The sequence below is a fragment of the Cyclopterus lumpus genome, chromosome 11 (assembly GCF_009769545.1).
Source record: "Cyclopterus lumpus isolate fCycLum1 chromosome 11, fCycLum1.pri, whole genome shotgun sequence".
Classification (NCBI taxonomy): Eukaryota; Metazoa; Chordata; class Actinopteri; order Perciformes; family Cyclopteridae; genus Cyclopterus; species Cyclopterus lumpus.
The window spans coordinates 11,196,997-11,215,276 of NC_046976.1; the positions used below are offsets into that span (position 1 = coordinate 11,196,997).

Below are 18,280 nucleotides of genomic sequence, written 5' to 3' on the forward strand. Positions count from 1 at the left end.
TACTCCTTTGTGTCGAAAGGAGTCAGTGAGGTGGTTCAGGCATCTAATCAGGACGCCTCCAGGGCAAGTGTGTACGATTTTAACACGTCCTTTCTGAGTGTGCACATTCTGCCACGGTTTACCAAAGCCAATTCAATAGTTTCTATCAGCATTTTAAAAATCAGCATTTCAAACATACTCTTCTGCTTCAGTTGTCATTGCAGTATGAACCGACCCTCTTCCACCACGTTCACCTGCAGTCTGCCTCATATCAGTGGCCAGTCCGCAGGCCCAACAGCTAAACAAAGACAGTCCAGAAGTCATTTGGCACTAAATGTCTTTATTAACTTGCTTGGAAATGCATGGCGTATGGTTGGATACATTTAATTAATTATGTTTTAATTAAATTTCTGTGAAAACAAAATTGCCTCCAAGATGATAAAAGTCCTAATCTATACACCATCTGTTACTCAACCGATACAGTCTGTCCACACAAGTCTATTTGACCACTGAATCAGCACAAATGACTCAATATCGTGTAACTAAATAGTGAAAATCAAGCAATGTTGTGAGGTTTTGCACCTTTCCCCTGCATGTTCAAAACACAGGTATGATCCTTTAAGTGACTGAGGTTTATGAATAAAGACAGGAACAGATGGAAAAAGTAGTGACAGCTCTTAAATCTTTAATGTAAACAGTAGTTTTGAGGGGCTTTGAAAAATCCTAAAGAAAACCATCTGAAGCTATTAAATAGGAAGGGGAAAATATATAAATCATACTAGAAATAACCACGATCCGTTTTTTTTAATTAAAAAAGTACATAAACCTTCAATTTTGTGGCCATGTAGTCCTGAACACACAAAAAAAGACAACGTCCCTCGACCAAAACATTAACATCCTCTTTGTAATACAAACTACGAGGCAGATTCACAATTTTAAAATCCCTAAATTATGACTATCTTAAACAGGATGATAAAGAAAAAAAAAGCTTAAATATTGCTTAGGAATGTTGTGTACAGCAGTCATTACAATGAGAGAGACTCAAATGAGGGAGAGATGAGTGTGTTTGTATGTGTTTTTCACAATGGTGGTGCTTTTACGGTTGTTTATGGCAAAGCCACTCTAGTTGTGTACAATATGCAATAAGCAGGACTCGGATAGTAACATTAACATTTTACTATTTAAAAGAAAGGATTTTTTACGAAAGTACAGTGCCTTTATTTTAAGGATTGACTTATTCTAACAGTCTTCAGTACATATGTAGCACAACAGAGCAGATATTAGAGACTATTTCATGAACCATTTCTTCAACTTTCCTTCCAGCCTCGTGGAAAACATTTAGCTGCCACAAATACTGTTAGTGAGAATGTGACAGGAAACACTGCTGGAAAGGTGATGACAAAACACAAACCCCATTCCTCCCTGATCCTGAACTACACAACCATCATCCCTCCCTCCAGAGAAGCCCTGAGGAAAAACAATAAAGTAAACATAAAAAAGGACGACAAGGAAGATCAATTTCTAAACATTTGTCTACCACAATCTTCAAGCATAAGGACTGCAGGTGCCTTCGGTCGAGAAGAAGAAGTGAACGTCTCAAAACGTCAGACACAGGAGGAGACGACCAACGACAGGCCAAACAAATACATACTACCGGTTTGTCTTCTCCATGGCAACCCGATGACCGCATCAAACTCGAGTCCCCTCAAGTGCAGCGAGCCTATTAAATATGCACTGTCTTCTCTCTCATAGAGGTCTAGCAAGACGCAAGAAGAAAATAGTTCAATAAATCCTTTTTCATTCGGTCACAGTTCATTTTTTTTTCTTTTTACATTATATGGTTTTGTTCGTTTTGTTCCAGTTTATAAGAAAAGGGAATTGGTCCAGGGAGTACAGTAGGTGCTGGGTAGGTTTGGGTTCGGGCTCGTGGAGTTGTTCGTCTAGTTACAGTCGTAAACAAAGTCATAGTTGCTAGGTTCTTTGGGAATCGGGGGCGGGGCCTCAGGAATCTGGATGTTCTCTAGATCCAAGAGCCGGAGCTTCATCTCCATGGAGAGCAGGGTGTCCATGTCAGATTTGGTGTAATCGCTGGTCATCTCCTTCCCGAGGAGGGCGTTCAGACCATCTATCCACACGCAGTACTGCAGAGACAAACACAGAGGTGCATACTAAATTAAATTAAATCAAAACAGTACTCACAAGACTCAATTATCCTGAGAAATTAAAATACAAGATTATGGTCAATATATGATTATAGTTTTGTTCAAGCTATCAAGTCAATTGAAATAATAAAAGTCATGCTGTAAATCCAAGCAAGATGTAAATTGGTTTGGCCAGAAATATCAAATTGTTCACCATCATCAAGATTTTAATATCTCTTGGTGTTTTAGGCCGTTACGAACAAAGCAGCAAATCGATGAGAAGAGTTTAATGGAAATATTTTTGTAATGTACATTTCAAATTACTCATATTTGCACATTTTGTCTCTGAATGCTTAACGCTGTATTAAGTGTCTATACATTGCTGAGATTAATGCACACACATGGTCCACTGTGTATATGTTAAGTAAACCACTTAAATACGGTGATAAATCCAGTTTGATAATATCCAGTACATATCGGTCATACACTTGCTGATGCACTCGTATACAAAAATAATTCACTTTCTCTTTGTGCGATCACATGTGTGTTGGTTCTGTGACAGTCAACAGCCGCAGGGGGTTGTCACTGTTGGCTTACCTCATGCTTGTCAGGAGCAATAAAGTTTAAATACTCGTCCGACTCATAGAGGACGGAGAAGGCCAGCTCTAACACCTCCTGGAGAGAGGACAGAGTGAAAGGCAGAGAGGGAGCAGTTAGGAGGAGAACAGAGCAGAGACAGAGCAGAGAATGTGGGATGAAGAGAGGAAAGAAAAGAAAAGAAAAAAGGGTGCCAGAAAAAAATAAAAATAGAACAGGTGAGATTTACACCACAATCCTGCCATACCAACGCAATCTCCCTCTCCTCAACACGTCTTGTCACCGTCTGTTACATCAGCAGCACATCAACTCACCGGGTATCAGCGAGGTAGAGCTCAAAGAGAACATGGGATGCCCTCAGATACGAGATATTGAAAAATGCCTGGGGAGGTTGGGAATATGATGTGATATGATATGCTTTCTGGTGTATTACAAAAAAGCCCACGCTGGTCTACTGTAGAAAATGCAACAGAGAGCCACATTTGTGTCCATGAAAGCAATGCATTAAATACTTGCTTGCAATCTGTGAAAAATTAGCATCTGATTTATAAAGGTAGCAGGTAATTACAGTCAGAGGCTGGCTTAAAATATGTAGTGCAGTGGTGGGATTTGTCTCAGATCAGTAGGCTCAGAAAAGTAAAGATTTATTGATCTTTACTTTTCTTACATAGAATAATACAACCGAACTTAAAAAAAACAAAAAAAAAACAACAACCTTATACAACATTATTTCTCAGTATATATTTTTCCTTCATTGAAAAGTTTACAAATACCAACACTGTGAGAGTTTTGAAAACCTCCAATAAAGTTATAGAGATGGAAAAGCCTTGTCATAAAAGAGTCTATGATGCCACCAGCTCTGTGAGGTTGTATGAACCATGAACGTCCGTACAAACTTTCTTGACAATCCATGTGATCAGAGATATCTTAGTCTGGACGACATTGTCTCCCCTAGAACCGAGATGCTAGCTCGGCTACAAACAAATAAGTGTGTCGGATGTCGGTGACACTGAAACAGCTGAAGTCTCCATAGAGTCACGGGACAACTGCAACCCAAATAAATAAGTAGACCGGTGCAGCTCCAGTTTATGCCCACAAAGCACTTTATTTGGTGTAACATTGTGCTCATTTATCAATGCTCCTTTTTAGCTGTTTTTTTAATGAACTAAACAGCAGCCCCTCTTTCTTGCAGTGGTTTCTCTGCCATTATTGCTTACTATTATATGCTTAATTATATCTGCTATTCCCTTACCTCAGCAATAGCTGCACAATTTGCTCTTTAGAGGATTTCTTACGCAAATCGGACCCGTTGCAAATTTCGTGACGATTAGTAAATACAGCAGAACATGCGAACATGCGATCATCCACACTCATCACAGGTCATTTGGATGGTTCTCCCTTTAAATGCATGTGCAGTACATCCTGGAACACCGGAAAATGTGCGTCAGTCATGAGATGCAAAATGCCACAAAGACCACAAGCAAACTGCACTTCCTGGTCATTAACCTGTTTGTTTCAGATGCCTACTGTGCCTCAAGGCATGATTGTTAATTAGCAAAGTAAAAATGTCCCAGAGTCCATACTCATTAGGTGTATATGTGTACGGAATAATTACAAAAACACTGCTTGCCCCCTCACCCTCCCATCTCGGTCTCAGTGTCCCACAAATGATCCACATGCCAGCTCTGCCTTGGAGCGCATAGAGGTGACCTTGGCTGACCTTATAACAGCGAATAATGAATTGTGCTTGTGTTCTCATTCACAAGGCTGGGACAGGCCTGCTAGACGGCCCGCAGACCCCCCCTCAGGTCATTCCCCTAGACAAGGTGTGCTTATCGACAGGGTAATAAAGGAGACAAAGCAGGCAGGAGGCGTGCTGCTTTGTCTTCAAGGCTATTTATCCAAGATCCAATATATCAGAGTCCCGCGGGTGGGGGGGGGGGGGGGGGGGGGGGGGCGAAGGTTTGCAGAGGCAAAGTGCAGGAGACGAAAGGCTGATGTGTACACAGACAAGATGGCTCTTTCATCCTGGATAAGTCACTGCAAAGGGCAGGCCCGATGTGCTACTTTCACATTTAAACAGCAAAGAAAAGAAGGTGGCATGTTTTCAGCAGCTCTTGTGTGATTTGTGTCTTAAGAACTATTCTGATGTATTTCCTTCACAATGCCTACGTCTCTGAGACACAAGTTATTGTGTTATTACTCAAAGCTGAATTACGTAACTGACATCATGTTATGCAACTCTCATGCACACGTTCTCTCGCCTGGTTACACACACACACACACACACACACACACACACACACACACACACACACACACACACACACACACACACACACACACACACACACACACACACACACACACACACACACACACACACACACACACACACACACACACACACACACACACACACACACACACACACACACACACACACACACACACACACACACACACACACACACACACACACACACACACACACACACACACACACACACACACACACACACACACACACACACACCTTGTTTTGCTTCAGGGCTCCCTTCTCCTTCATATGAGGACAGTCTTTGCCGGTGATAACAGCTTTAATATCAGCCACAGGCACTGCATAGAGAACAGAAGTGAGTTAATAACAACAACAACAACAACTTTATTGTTACAACAGTGTCATCCCAAATGGGCGGTTGGTTTATTCAAGTGATTAAAAGTTTACATTTTCCTCAGATCTGTCTTTGCAAGTAAAACTGATGTTAACATTGACTGTAAAATCTGCAATTGGTAACTATAATAAAAATAGCTTTTTAACATATTTGCTCGAACTGTCACTTGTATTCTGATAGCAATACATGATATAGATAATGTGTTATCACCGTGCAGTTGTTAAGTTTCAGTTTACATTCATGTCTGTTAAACATGTCATCACTTCATCATTTTATCCTATTAGACATTTGTGAAAATAACTTTATAATACATTTTCATAATTAGCATTACATTTATGGCCCAAAGTATGTTGTTTGACCTTCAAATCAGTTCATCTTCGAGTCCAGGTGGACATTTGAGCCAAATGTGAAAAATAATCCTTGTTCCTGAGATATCGCGTTCACAAGAATGGACCCCTCGGCCTGCCTTCTGTACGAAAACATGATGTCTCCAGCCACAGCTGTCGCTGGCGCAGAGGCGGATGAATTAGGTTCCTCTGCCTTCTGCTAGTGCTCCTTATGGCATTTTACATTACAGCGCTCAGAGAAAAACAACCAACCATGGAGTCTCTCATGCAGCTGTCAATCACTGCTTACTGTATTGCTTATTTCTTGAGTGTAAAATGAAAAGGTTTGCTCTGGTTAATGGGCGATGCTTGCTTTTGCTTGACTGTTCTCAACATGGTGGCTGGTCAGTTACTGACTAGCTTTAGAGCCAGCAGTCAGTGCTGATGACACTATATTGTGGGGCTATTTATTACTATCAGAGAGGATAGAGACTGCTGTCAAGTAGAACATACATACATTTGAATGAATATTGTGAGCTGCAATAAAAATGCATACTGTGTCACAGTAGGGGGTAAAGACTATTAATAACGTCAATTGCCACTCACGTTTCTCCTGTAAAGAGTCGTGGGGCACTTCGCCCTGAGGGCTCTCTTCCAAATCGCCGTAGTGCAGGACTTTATGGTTCGGAGACAGACGGCAATACCAAAACTTATCTGGGAAAAAAACACATGGAGAAAGGAAGACAGAAAGAGATGATCAGAGTTATGAATTCAGTCAGCGGCTGGCATAAGACATCTTATGGGATTGCATGAGTCATCAACGTGAGTGAAAATTAGCATGGCAAAAAATCTGTGACCGAAAAAAAAAGAAAACAGCCTTGAGGAAAATCCACAGATGGGCCGTGATGCTCTGCATGAGGGAGGGGTCTTGATGAGCAACAATACAGATGGCGGGCCTTCATTATCTTAATGATGATTCTACAACAAGATACCAGGACAAGGACATCAGGATTCCTTCCTCTGGTGAATCCTTAACTACGACCTGATGAAACTTTATTTCTTTTAAACAGGAAAACTAAAAACGGGTTGTATGTACAAGCAGGAGGCCCCAAATGCAACAACGACAGATCATTTAATACCAAAATAATAATAAAAATAAGTTTAAGTTAACAAATAAGTTTGTTGGTGTTGCATGTATTAATTTAAACAACAAACGGCTTTGTTTACAAGTTAGTAAAATGGAGCTTAAAATATTAACTGAACTACAAAAACCTTTCCTATCCACTTTCTGAGACTCTTTCAAAAGGAGAGGATGCAACTTCACAGCCTTTTAGACTACTCAATGGTTTTGCATTTGTCACCAGTAAAATATTATTAGAAATAGAAGTGAACAAAGGACCCTAAAATGATGTGCTGCATGTGAAGGATAATGTGAACAAAGTGTATAAAGTGGATCTGGCTGTATTATTCCTACACGTCAGGAAGCTCAAAGTCTTTTACACACACTTCCTAAAATAAGAAGCAGTTTTGAGACATAATGTTTTAGTGCCTTGACAAGGAGCGTTACTCCATAATGCAACTGGATATTATTACAAGATTCTAATATCATTATGGCGAAGTTGGGTTAAAGGCTGGACATAGTTTGAGCAAGACACAATGCTCAAAAATCCATGTGCAAAAATTCAGTGTGTTTTTCTCCTGGCTGATACCGTACAGTGCAGCTTTGGCCTCTGTGTCCAGTGTTCGTTAGTGGTTCCCTGCCAAGGTGGGCACCGAGCTGAGCTGGCAGTGAATGGGCACAGACTGGGGAGGTGTGACTGGCGTGTACATAGGTGGCACAGTCCAAATCCTAATTGCTGAAAATAGACAGTTGGCTTTGCCAGGTTGTTGCAGTGTCCAAGGGGAGTGGATAGAGAAGTGTGCAGCGGCTGTGTGGGGAGAAGATGCCATCAGCTGTTCAGCTTAACTGATGATGTGTGTCTGCACTTGAGCGCATATGTTCTTCCTTTGGCTGCAAGACACTGTATTTCTATCTTGGACTGAATTTAACTCTGTGATCATTCAAACTATATTTGTCCGATTCATCTCCTAAAATATGGGCGAACAACATGGTTGTTCATAATCAGCAGCATTTCTACAGGTACGCTCTCCTGAGCCCCACGTTAGCTGTCAATAAGCTGCACTTAAAGGACTGCACAGGTAACTTTTCCTTCCAAACTTCAAAAGACTACCAAGCTGAGCTTTTAGAGAGAAGCACCCCCTGTAATGCGAAGAACAGCACTTTAAAAAGGAAGAGTGAAGAGTCCTCTGCACTGCAGTCAGTCAAATTAATATTTGATAAAGGTGCTTGAGTCCCTTCAAGCTGGAGGACTTTGAGAATTCATACAAGATGTTGAGGGAGAAATGGAAGAAGGAGAGAGGGAAGGAGGAGGGCCACACATTGTATGCATGTAAAAAGATAGGAAACGTTGATTAAGAAGTATTGTTAAAGTTTGAGTGCAAACAACAAGAAAAAAATGACACTAATCATTTTATGTAACCCGAATATGAAAATTAAACTTGCTCCTTTTATTATTGTTCAGCTCACCTAAATTCTGCAAGACAAAGCGCTCTTCACATGGTCAATGCGTTTAAGTACCAGCATGAGAACAAAGGCTCAGAGAGGAGGGAGGGGAGGAAAGGATAGATGAGGATGTGTCGAGGAAAGTAAGATGAGAGTGAGGGGAATGGATGAAGGAAGGAGCACATGAAGGGATATATATATATATATATATATATATATATATATATATATATATATATATATATATATATATATATATGCGTTTATTATGTGCTGATGCGTTCGTATGCACATGTCCTCCATTCCATGGACAAGGATCTCCAAAGTAACAGCAGTGATATGGTAATATGAGACTATTTCCAGAATGTTGCGGAGTAAAAGCCAGACTAGCATAAATCAGTTGACCACACGCAGTGAAGACGATCAGATACTCGATCTGATGATTTCCACCTGAACTTCTGTCCTGTAACATCTATTCAAATCCTTTTTCCCCCCAAACTGTTTTTGTTTGTTTCTGTAATTCAGCTTTGATAACATCTGGATGACAGCTGCCAGGACAAATCGTGACCAGGCTTTCAAATGCCAGAATGCATGGGTGTCATAAGGAAACGCTCTACCTGGTTGTGCTCAATTCTAATTGACTTATAGGAAGTACAGTTCCTGCTGGGAAGCTGACGACAACAATACAACAACAACAAACCGACTTACAACCTGGGTCTGTCACTGTTTTGTTATTTCATGTATTGGTAGAAGTAGACTGGGAGGGGTGAGGGAAAGTGCAAGAGGGAGGAAATAAGAGTGAAGGGTTCAAGTTTAAACCAAAACTGATCTCAAAGTGGTCACAAATGTGTCAACCACCGGTGCATCATTTTGGGTATTCATAAATTTGTGTTCCAATCCACACACAAATACCAAACTATTTGAACATATGTAAAACTGTTTTACAAATACACACCTCACAACTTGATTACATATTCAGATTTTTAAATACAGATGTTTAACTTCCACTTCACATGTTAAAAAAAAAACATGTGAATCTTATTTGTATTTATTTACAGATGGTTACATGTGTGTGAATGAAAGTCATGGATCTGGTTGCATTTGCGTGTGTAGTTTTAAAGACTATTTTCACACATTTAAATTTCTTGGTATTTGTGTATAGATTAAAACACGTATTTGTGAATACCCCAAATGATGCACAACTCATATAATACACACTTGTGACCAATATGCAATCAGTTTCACTCCATATATATGCTGATATTGCTAGAGGTACTACTCTTTCTTTCATCCCTCCTTTCTTTTTAGTGGCAGTGAGTGTGAAAGACGATATTATGCCAAATGAATAAATACGGTCCTATCCGAGCTGGCTGCTGGGTTTTCCCTTTCTATCCATCTGCCCTTCTCCTCTACTGGGAGGAATATTATCAATACTTACACTATATCAAGTCAAAAATAGACAGATATACGTTTGCTTCCTACATATCATGGCAAGCATGTGGACATCTCAAGATATAATCTGAAAGTTGCAGTCTTCAACATCCACTAACCTACAAATAGTCTAACTTTTGTTATGTTTCAGCCAAACATACACTGCTTTAACACTTTCACTACACCCTCCATCCTGTACTGTGGAGCCCGGGGTTACCACAATCGACTCTCTTATCACTTCTTCATTTCTTTTCTCAAAGCTTTATTGAGTCATCACCCTGACAAGTGCATATAAATGTGTGTTCACCCTGCGTTTGGCTTTCTATATCTTTGTAAATCTTTATATTTCTTTGCGTGTCGCATGTGTCTCTGCCTCAAAGACAGACGCAGCCAGAGAAATGAGTGTTTGGACTATCATGACAGCAGGTCCACAGCCAGCCAGTTGCAAAGATCTCCTGTTATACACACTTCCTGAGGGATTTTTGTAAAGCAGAGGGAATAAATCGATGAGTGTAGAGAGGAGGGATGAACAGACAGAGTAACTAGAGAGGATGGATTACCTTTGTGAACACAGCACGCGGAGATGTAAATTTCCATGCCTGTGTGGTTATGATCTGTGGATGTATTGTGTTTTCTATACATGTGTGCATGCATTCGAGTGCTGTGCGTCTCACCTTGCCTCCTGCGACTACTGATTTTCCGGAAGCAGGTTCCATCACACAACCTGTTGAGCCTCTGCTGTTTGATCAACTCCATGATCTCGGGCTGGATCTTCTCCCTCAGCTCCCTTTAGAGACACAGAAAATGAACACATTATTAGTTTAAGAGAAATATCTAAAATTCTATAAACCACATGGAAAGTAGGGCGACGGTGAGGTACAAGATGCTCCGAGATCTGGAAGTGTATCGCTTTACATTTCCAGGTTGTCTGTCGGCGTCCAATATTCATCTCAATACCCTGGATGACGGCCGTCAGGAGGGAGCACAGAATGCCAGATATACAGATGTACTTCCACACAATCAGAAATGTGTCATGTAGCGTCCCAAAAGGCTGATCAGTGGGAATCTGTGCTAACATTATTTCATGCTTCTACATGCATGTGTGTCTGTGTTGCATATGAATGTAGAGCACACAGCACTAGTCAACATACATTATTTATATCATCCGCCCGAGCAGCACTGCTGCTCCCCATCTTTATTTTGTTTCATTGTACTCAAGTCTTTTTCTCTTACAGCCTTTTATTATTTTCTTTAGAAACAGGCAAACCTTGACAGGCTTTCAGCTTTTTTTAGTCACATAAAAGAATTGCATTTCCATCATGTCCATGTGTTTTCCCTTGCTGGTGTTCTTGATTACATTTTTGTCCCTTTTTTCTCTCCCTCTTCTTCTTCAGGCTCATCCACCCTCATCTCACTTCATCTGTCTCACCCGGGCAGTCTTTGCCTAATCAGTGACTCTGGTCATTACATTGATCTGTGGTTGGACCTTCACTCTGGCGTCTTTAGAGGAGCAGCTGGTGGGAAAGGTGTGGCTCATTGCAGGTAGGATGATGATGGCTCGGCTTTACTCCCTCTTGTACTATTCTTTTGACTGAGCTAGACACAGGAGACTGATCTAAGACCGTCAGATGGTTTGGCTGCGTTCCCCTTTTAGGAAGCAGCTCCAGGTTACAGTTAAACTGATTATTTCCAGCAAATGCAGAACATCACAGACAATTGAATTAAAGGGCTGAGGTGTTGTACTGGTAAACCTCTATGAAGGAAGCACTCTGGTTGGTGTCAGGTAGATGATGAAAGAAGTCAGGGAAACAAAACTATTTCCAGCTTTGTATAAATGTATAGTACCTACACCAGTATATAAATATGTACGCAGTGAATCAATAATGAATTACTTTATAACCACTTTTCATCCTAATTTTCCAGGGACTGCATTACAATTAAGTGGTGTATTAGTATTTTCTCAGAAGTGTATCTTCAGCAGTTCAGAGTTGACCTGCTGCATGAATAGTGCAAGCGACTTTCAGTAAATACAAAACTTTCCACTTCCATCACAAAGAACTGCAATATACTAATTAAAGCAGGAATACCTCAAAGAGTCAACATGAAATATAAGACAAAAAGAGACCAGACGCAGCTTTGATCCAACACTATAATAGCTCCTCTTCACCTTCTTCTGATGTCTAAAGTCATTCTCTACATTAATTGAGAGCAGAAAGCACTTACAGCAGGCAATGCAGATCTCCTTTAACTCTGTAGTCTGACATGCTCTTCTCATTATGTTTGCAAGTCATGACTGTTCTGTATTGATTAGAGGAAAATTCCAACCTCGGGTAGTCTCACGTTGTTGAAGAGAGACTCCGTATGTGATGCTTTCCAACACTCATTCTGATGAAATGTAATACAATGTTTAAAATTTATTTTTCATTTTGGCATCTATATTTCAGCCTGAGACTGGGCGTGAACCTGTTGCATTCTGCTGTACTCTTGTTTTGTTAATGTATTTTACACAACCTCTTAACGTTCCGGTGTCCCGTGGACAGGTACTAGTGCCGTATGTTTCTGGAAACCTACGATTCTTGTGATGCTAACTATCCACTCCGTTTCAAGATCGGACCACCACAGCAGCTACAGTCAACGTTTTTGTCAGAGAACAACAAACAAACAAACCGTTCTCTGCCGCGCACATTTACAACACGGATATCAAACTGTTCGTTGGACCCTAACCTTTTGAATGACACCACACTTCAACCAAATCGGAGCAACATTTCGTCTTCTCAGCCCACATTAGCCATCCGGGGTCAGCGTTGAAGGAAAGTGGACGACCCTCTTCTTTCGTATACTGTGCGCGCGCACAGAGGCGGATTTGTCAAATGACGTTGGATTCGAATAACCAATGAAAAGACGAAAACAGGGATGTGCCATGTTGGGATGCCAGATAAGTTAATAAACCCGCAATTTCACTGCGTAATGACAACCTGTCGATTTTGGTTCATTTTGCACACAATTTGGTTTCAATTCGGAGAAAAAACACAATAAAGTGTTTATGCTTCAGTTCCTTTGTGTCAGCAATAGTGCAATAGTGAATGTGTATATGATACCTCTGTTTCACCTTTCATTAGGGCCTAAAATGGAGTCTCCAAATGGCCTTTATTGAAAAACGCCTAAACATACCCTTAGTAAAACATGTGTAAAATCTTCATTTTCTGTAAAATTATAATCTACTTTTTACTTGGACTAGGTAAGGCTTTATGATATGCTCCCATTGTGTTTTCCAGACTATAAGTCACAGCTATAATCATCTGCAGGCATCTATTTCACAAAAATATTTAGGTGAAAATCTTCTACTGCCAACTTATATTACTCAATTATAGCAGCACTTAAAGTGATTCTCACTGTTGAGGGGAAAAACTTCAGAGTGTTTCCTTTCAAAAGAGACCAAAATCATGCATTTACTCCAAATACGTCTGGATAGGCGTTTTTCGTGAATTTTATAGGAACGCTACCACGTTTGTTACATAATTCTAAATGTGAAACAGATAATAAAATTATGTTAGGGTACATTTTCCGCAACTCCTTTCGCTTTTGTTATGGTGTTATTTCTACAATAGGATTAATTGGCTGTTAAAGGTTTGGTCCCTTCCGATATCGATTCAATAAGCCGTTGGCTCAGCATTGATAACTGCTCAGAGGGATGAGCTCTCTCTGTGAAGCAATTTTCCAATAGTGCTCACTACTCCATTAAATACAGGCAGTTCAAAACAATGTTCTCCATTACAGGCCCTGCAACCTTGACCAGTCAATGAATGATCTATTACAGACTGGCTCTTCATGCTTTGTGAGCTGGAGGCTCGTTAATGGACTATTCACTGGGAATGCCATGTGCAGACAATTTTAATTGAATGCACATTTCAATCATGAGGAGAGCACAAAAGCAACCTGCTTTATGTCAGTAGCTGGCATTTAGTTGAAAAATGGAAAAGGTGAAAAAACTATAATTACAAGCATATTAAGGATCACAACACTTTTTTTGTAGATGCAAATGAGGTCTTCATTTGAGTCTTAACCTGTTTAGGTAGTTGAGGAGAAGAGAATATCACTGAGCAGTTCCTTCCACTCTACAGAAAATGTCTCACAGTTTCAGTGGATTTCCTGAACAAATGTGTGAGAACTACAGAATAAATGAATACAGCCAATGGTATTCACATTAACTTCAGCAATTTGTTGCCATCTCGACTTCCCAACAAACTTTTGTGGGTGACTTCAGGCAAACAATACAACCCTTTGACACATGTGTCTACATCATACTGGTCATTATTTGCTTGACTCACAGGATGGGGCGGGACTGGAAGTCTTCCTGATTCATCCTTTCGGACTGGCGTATCTTCAGGATCTCTGTGTAGCTCAGGTTCTGCAGACGACTCTTGAACTGGTCCAGGGAATTAGGCTTAAGAGTCAGCGCTCGCATGATCTGCTCCCTCACCACCTGCATTACCTGCAGAGGAGAAGAGGCAGAGGAGGGCACGATGAGATCATCATGGATGCAGTGTAGAAAGAGAGTGTGTAAGTGTGTGTGTGTGTGTATCAGTACAGGCCAGAAGTTAAAAATAACCCCATCCCTATTGCAAGGGGCAGGGGAGCATATAAACTCCGGTTCAGTTTCCGACAGGATTATTCTTTTTTTCAGAACTTGAGCCTGTAATCCAGTCTGGTGCACTGAGCTCTGAGCTTTAGGAGGAAAAGAATAATAATTTGACAGTGGCTCGTCAACTGTTGGGCTCGGTATCATGAATCAGTGACATGCATGACACAGAACTTGCCTTTAATTCCCCAGCTAGCTAATAGCATTAGTCTGGCTGTGGCTGCAGAAGCATGACATGAGTGGGGTTCCAAGTCATCAAGCCCACTTGATCAACGGAGGTAACACTACAACAGGAAAAATACTTCTATGTCTAAATCAATTTGCCTGCAGTTTATGTATTGCTGTCAAGAGATAATTAAAGTGTACACACATAACTCTGTGTGTGGGAATATCAAATCATCAGCAGTAAACAAACAATACCAATCCTCTTAACTGCCAGACCACAATCAGAAGATATCTTATGTTCATGAAAATTAAAAAAAAGGAATACAATTAGAAAACAGTAGTTAGCTGGTGAAAATTAACGAGACGATTTAACATTGTCTCAATACATTTGTTCAATAATTAATATGCAGTTATGGTTAATAGTAAAAATGGTTGATACATTTGGATTTTTTATGATCCCGTCATACTTGCATTATATTGCGTTCATATTTTAGCTCATGCCATTGAGCCCTGAACACTGGATGTGACCAAACAAAACCAAGGGTCTAAGATGTGAAATGGAATTAAACCCACAGATCTTTAGAGTTAATAAAGCACCAATTCTTATTAAAAGGATAAAATCTCCACACACACACACACACACACACACACACACACACACACACACACACACACACACACACACACACACACACACACACACACACACACACACACACACACACACACACACACACACACACACACACACACACACACACACACACACACACACACACACACACACACACACACACACACACACACACACACACACACACACACACACACACACACACACACACACACACACACACACACACACACACACACACACGTCCTAAGCTGCATCCATTAAGCTTTGCACTCACAATCTGATTCGCAGTCTGGTTCATTCGAATTTAAACACTATCATAATTCAAAGAGATTTATTTACTTTATTTGTTCAGTTATTCAGCCCCCACACAAGAGAGCAAACATTTCATAATGTGCTGAAGAATATCACCTGCAACAGTGGCTTCCCCTCAAAACGGAGAGTAGCTTCCAGAGCTAGGATAGCTGTGGGCCTGCTGATGCACTACATGGGATATTTGGCTATTAAAATAAACTTCACTTGGCTTCATAATATTTCTCAAGCAAGTTTGAGCAGCGCTGTTCAAATTACTGCAGGAGATGTGATGGTAGACGTGACAAGCAGCCCCCATTACGCATGAACTTTGTTAGCAGCCACCTCCGGGCCTGCAGATGCTGATTCACTGGATCAGATCATACTGAGGTGACAGAGAGAAATAGACTTCGTCTTCCCTTCTGATCTCTTTGATGTTACTCTATTGTATTTCTCTTTTCTCTGCGTGCCTGGTTAATGAAATGCTTGAGGACACAGAAAAACGTCAAGCCTGTGCAAACATTTCCTCACACTACGTCGACTCAAAGAGTTTAAGGCGAGGATTTGTGTATTTGTATGAGATGTTTTCCTTATAGCCGGTGTGTTCTCCTTTTCTATACTCTTCCGTTTCATCTGGGCTCCTCAACGATACCAAAACCCAGTGAGCTGAGATGCCAAACACAGTCTTATATAATATTATTCTTGCTGTTTAAGTTTACTGCAAGGCGATTACTCATCAACTTGCTAACCTTTGAACTCTCCATAGAGAGAGTTCTAAGTCAGGGGTGAAAGCATTAAAAATAGATGAATTGAGCTGCCAAAAATGAAATATGAACAACATAAACCACCACACGGCACCAAAAACCCAACAAAGGCGATTGACGATAATCCTCATGAATCAGCATTGCATTCGCTGTGTAAAAAATGTATTAAGAAATGGTCTGGGCTCAAAGTCCCCTTTTGAGATACCACTGTTGTACAGTCAGAGTGCCACCAAAATAAATTAACCCATTTACAACGTTTAGCTGATAAACGTTGAAGTTAACACTCGGCTCCCACCACAAAAAATACTCAGAAAAATGAAATTTTCTCACTAGTTGAATCCAGGGATTATATTTTAGAATGCAAATATGTTCGGAGGCAGTAATGAGTGTGTTTTCTAAACAATGGGCAACAAATTAAATAAATGCACGACAACGGCAAAACAAAAATGGTCTTTAGAGAAGCAAGGATGCAGCTTTTTGGCACCAGCCTAGCTATACAATTTAGTGAACAGATATGACAAACTATTAGAATCACCATTATTCTCAAGAATCGCTTGCAGTCTGGAGCCTGTGTAATCTGATTAACCTACAAAACTCAGACTCAGACGCACATCCGTGCACATGAGGTCCTGTTGCATGTGATCCAAACCTGACTGGCATAAAAGTTAATGCAGAACATCAGCGACTCAGCACAAGTACATCCTTCAAATCCCCTTTGAAAGGGGAAGACAGAAGATCATGATCTTTTCTTTTTTTAAAAGAAGTGCTGCTCTCGGCTCTGTGTAGAATATTAACCTCCTTAAATCATTTGGAAACAATGGCTAATGGTCACAGAAGACTGACCGACCACTAGATGGCGAAGGGCGACATATTCCTTCCTGTTGATGAGTTAACTCTGGTGGTTTTGTCTCCACTGAGGTCTGTTTTCTGTATTCTCCCTGTATTGTGTATGCCACATTGTCATGGGGAGAAACAGGTGTGCCTTTCGGCCTCAGCCTCTCCTTCTCCTTCTCCTCCTGCTTGAGGTGAAAAATGAGCAGACAAATTGATGAAGCCACAGCTTGCAATCATGCTACGAGAGATTCATCACTCATATTCACTACTTTCAATCACAACTTCATGGAGTTGCCTCTCATACATTTTCACACACATACACACTCATATAATCCTGATAATTAAGCCTCAAACTAATTTATTTCCCCATTAAAATTACTAATGGTCTGTCCGTGTGTCCAGAAAGGACATGTTTCCTCAAGAAGCCATTTCAAAATTGTATAACAAAGAATGAGCTTTGATATCCATTTGCAGAACCCCAAAACACAACAATTGTGCCCTAAGAATCATGAAATCCGGAGGACACTTTTGTATTTTATGAGCTTTTGAACGCAACTCGCTTTCCAACATCCTTCTGCTCTCTGGGGACCGACTGCCATGCAGCCCTGGTGTTTCAGCACAGCCATCCCAGGGGAATGTTCATTAATATGCCTTGTTTGCAGTCATGTCTCCGGAAGGAAAACAATTCTGTTGGCCCATGTGGCTGCACTCATGCTAATTAACACCGCGAATATTTATCACATTTAATACAAACACATGGTCCGTTCAGAGCAGGGCGGAGGGGCATTATGAATATTTTATGTTCATCCTTCTTTTTCATCGGCTGACTGCTCAGAGAGCACCTTGGTAGAGGGGAGATGACATCAGCGCAGCAACAAACTTTGCAGGGTGAGCTCACCCCTCAAGGCTCAGTTTTGTACTGCGTCTCGGCTGCACTTCTAAGTGCAGAACAGTTCACCGTCTTAGCTGCTGATCCAAGATTATTCTCTTCGACTGTATCTTGTCCACCCTAATTTCTGTCTCTCTCTACATTCCCTCTCACGCTACCTAATCTCTTCCAGACAACAGGCCGTCGTTCTTTCTTGTAGCTCTTTTAAGGAAGAGTTAGACAGCAGAGCAAGTGTCAGGAAAAGTAATTAAACGCTGTCCCATGAGCCGTCGAGTACACGTAATGAAGAGCTGGCCACACCGACTCGCCTGCCATACTCCTCCATCGTCACTCTCCTCCTCCTTTCCTCCTC

The 18,280-nt window shown here is 40.9% G+C and overlaps 1 protein-coding gene across 4 annotated transcripts in view; it reads right to left on the reverse strand.

Moving 5' to 3' along the window:
• Positions 1–302: 302 nt before the first annotated feature.
• elmo1 (engulfment and cell motility 1 (ced-12 homolog, C. elegans)) overlaps positions 303–18,280 on the reverse strand; it is a 94,543-nt gene continuing 76,565 nt past the window's right edge. For all 4 annotated transcript variants that reach the window (XM_034545008.1, XM_034545009.1, XM_034545010.1 and 1 more), the window contains 6 exons: positions 14,041–14,204; positions 10,387–10,499; positions 6,325–6,432; positions 5,254–5,336; positions 2,718–2,795; positions 303–2,120 (listed from right to left, as the gene is read on the reverse strand). In XM_034545008.1, coding sequence (XP_034400899.1) covers positions 1,920–2,120; positions 2,718–2,795; positions 5,254–5,336; positions 6,325–6,432; positions 10,387–10,499; positions 14,041–14,204 — 747 coding nt within the window. In that variant the 3' untranslated portion in view covers positions 303–1,919. The remainder of the gene's footprint in view (positions 2,121–2,717; positions 2,796–5,253; positions 5,337–6,324; positions 6,433–10,386; positions 10,500–14,040; positions 14,205–18,280) is intronic.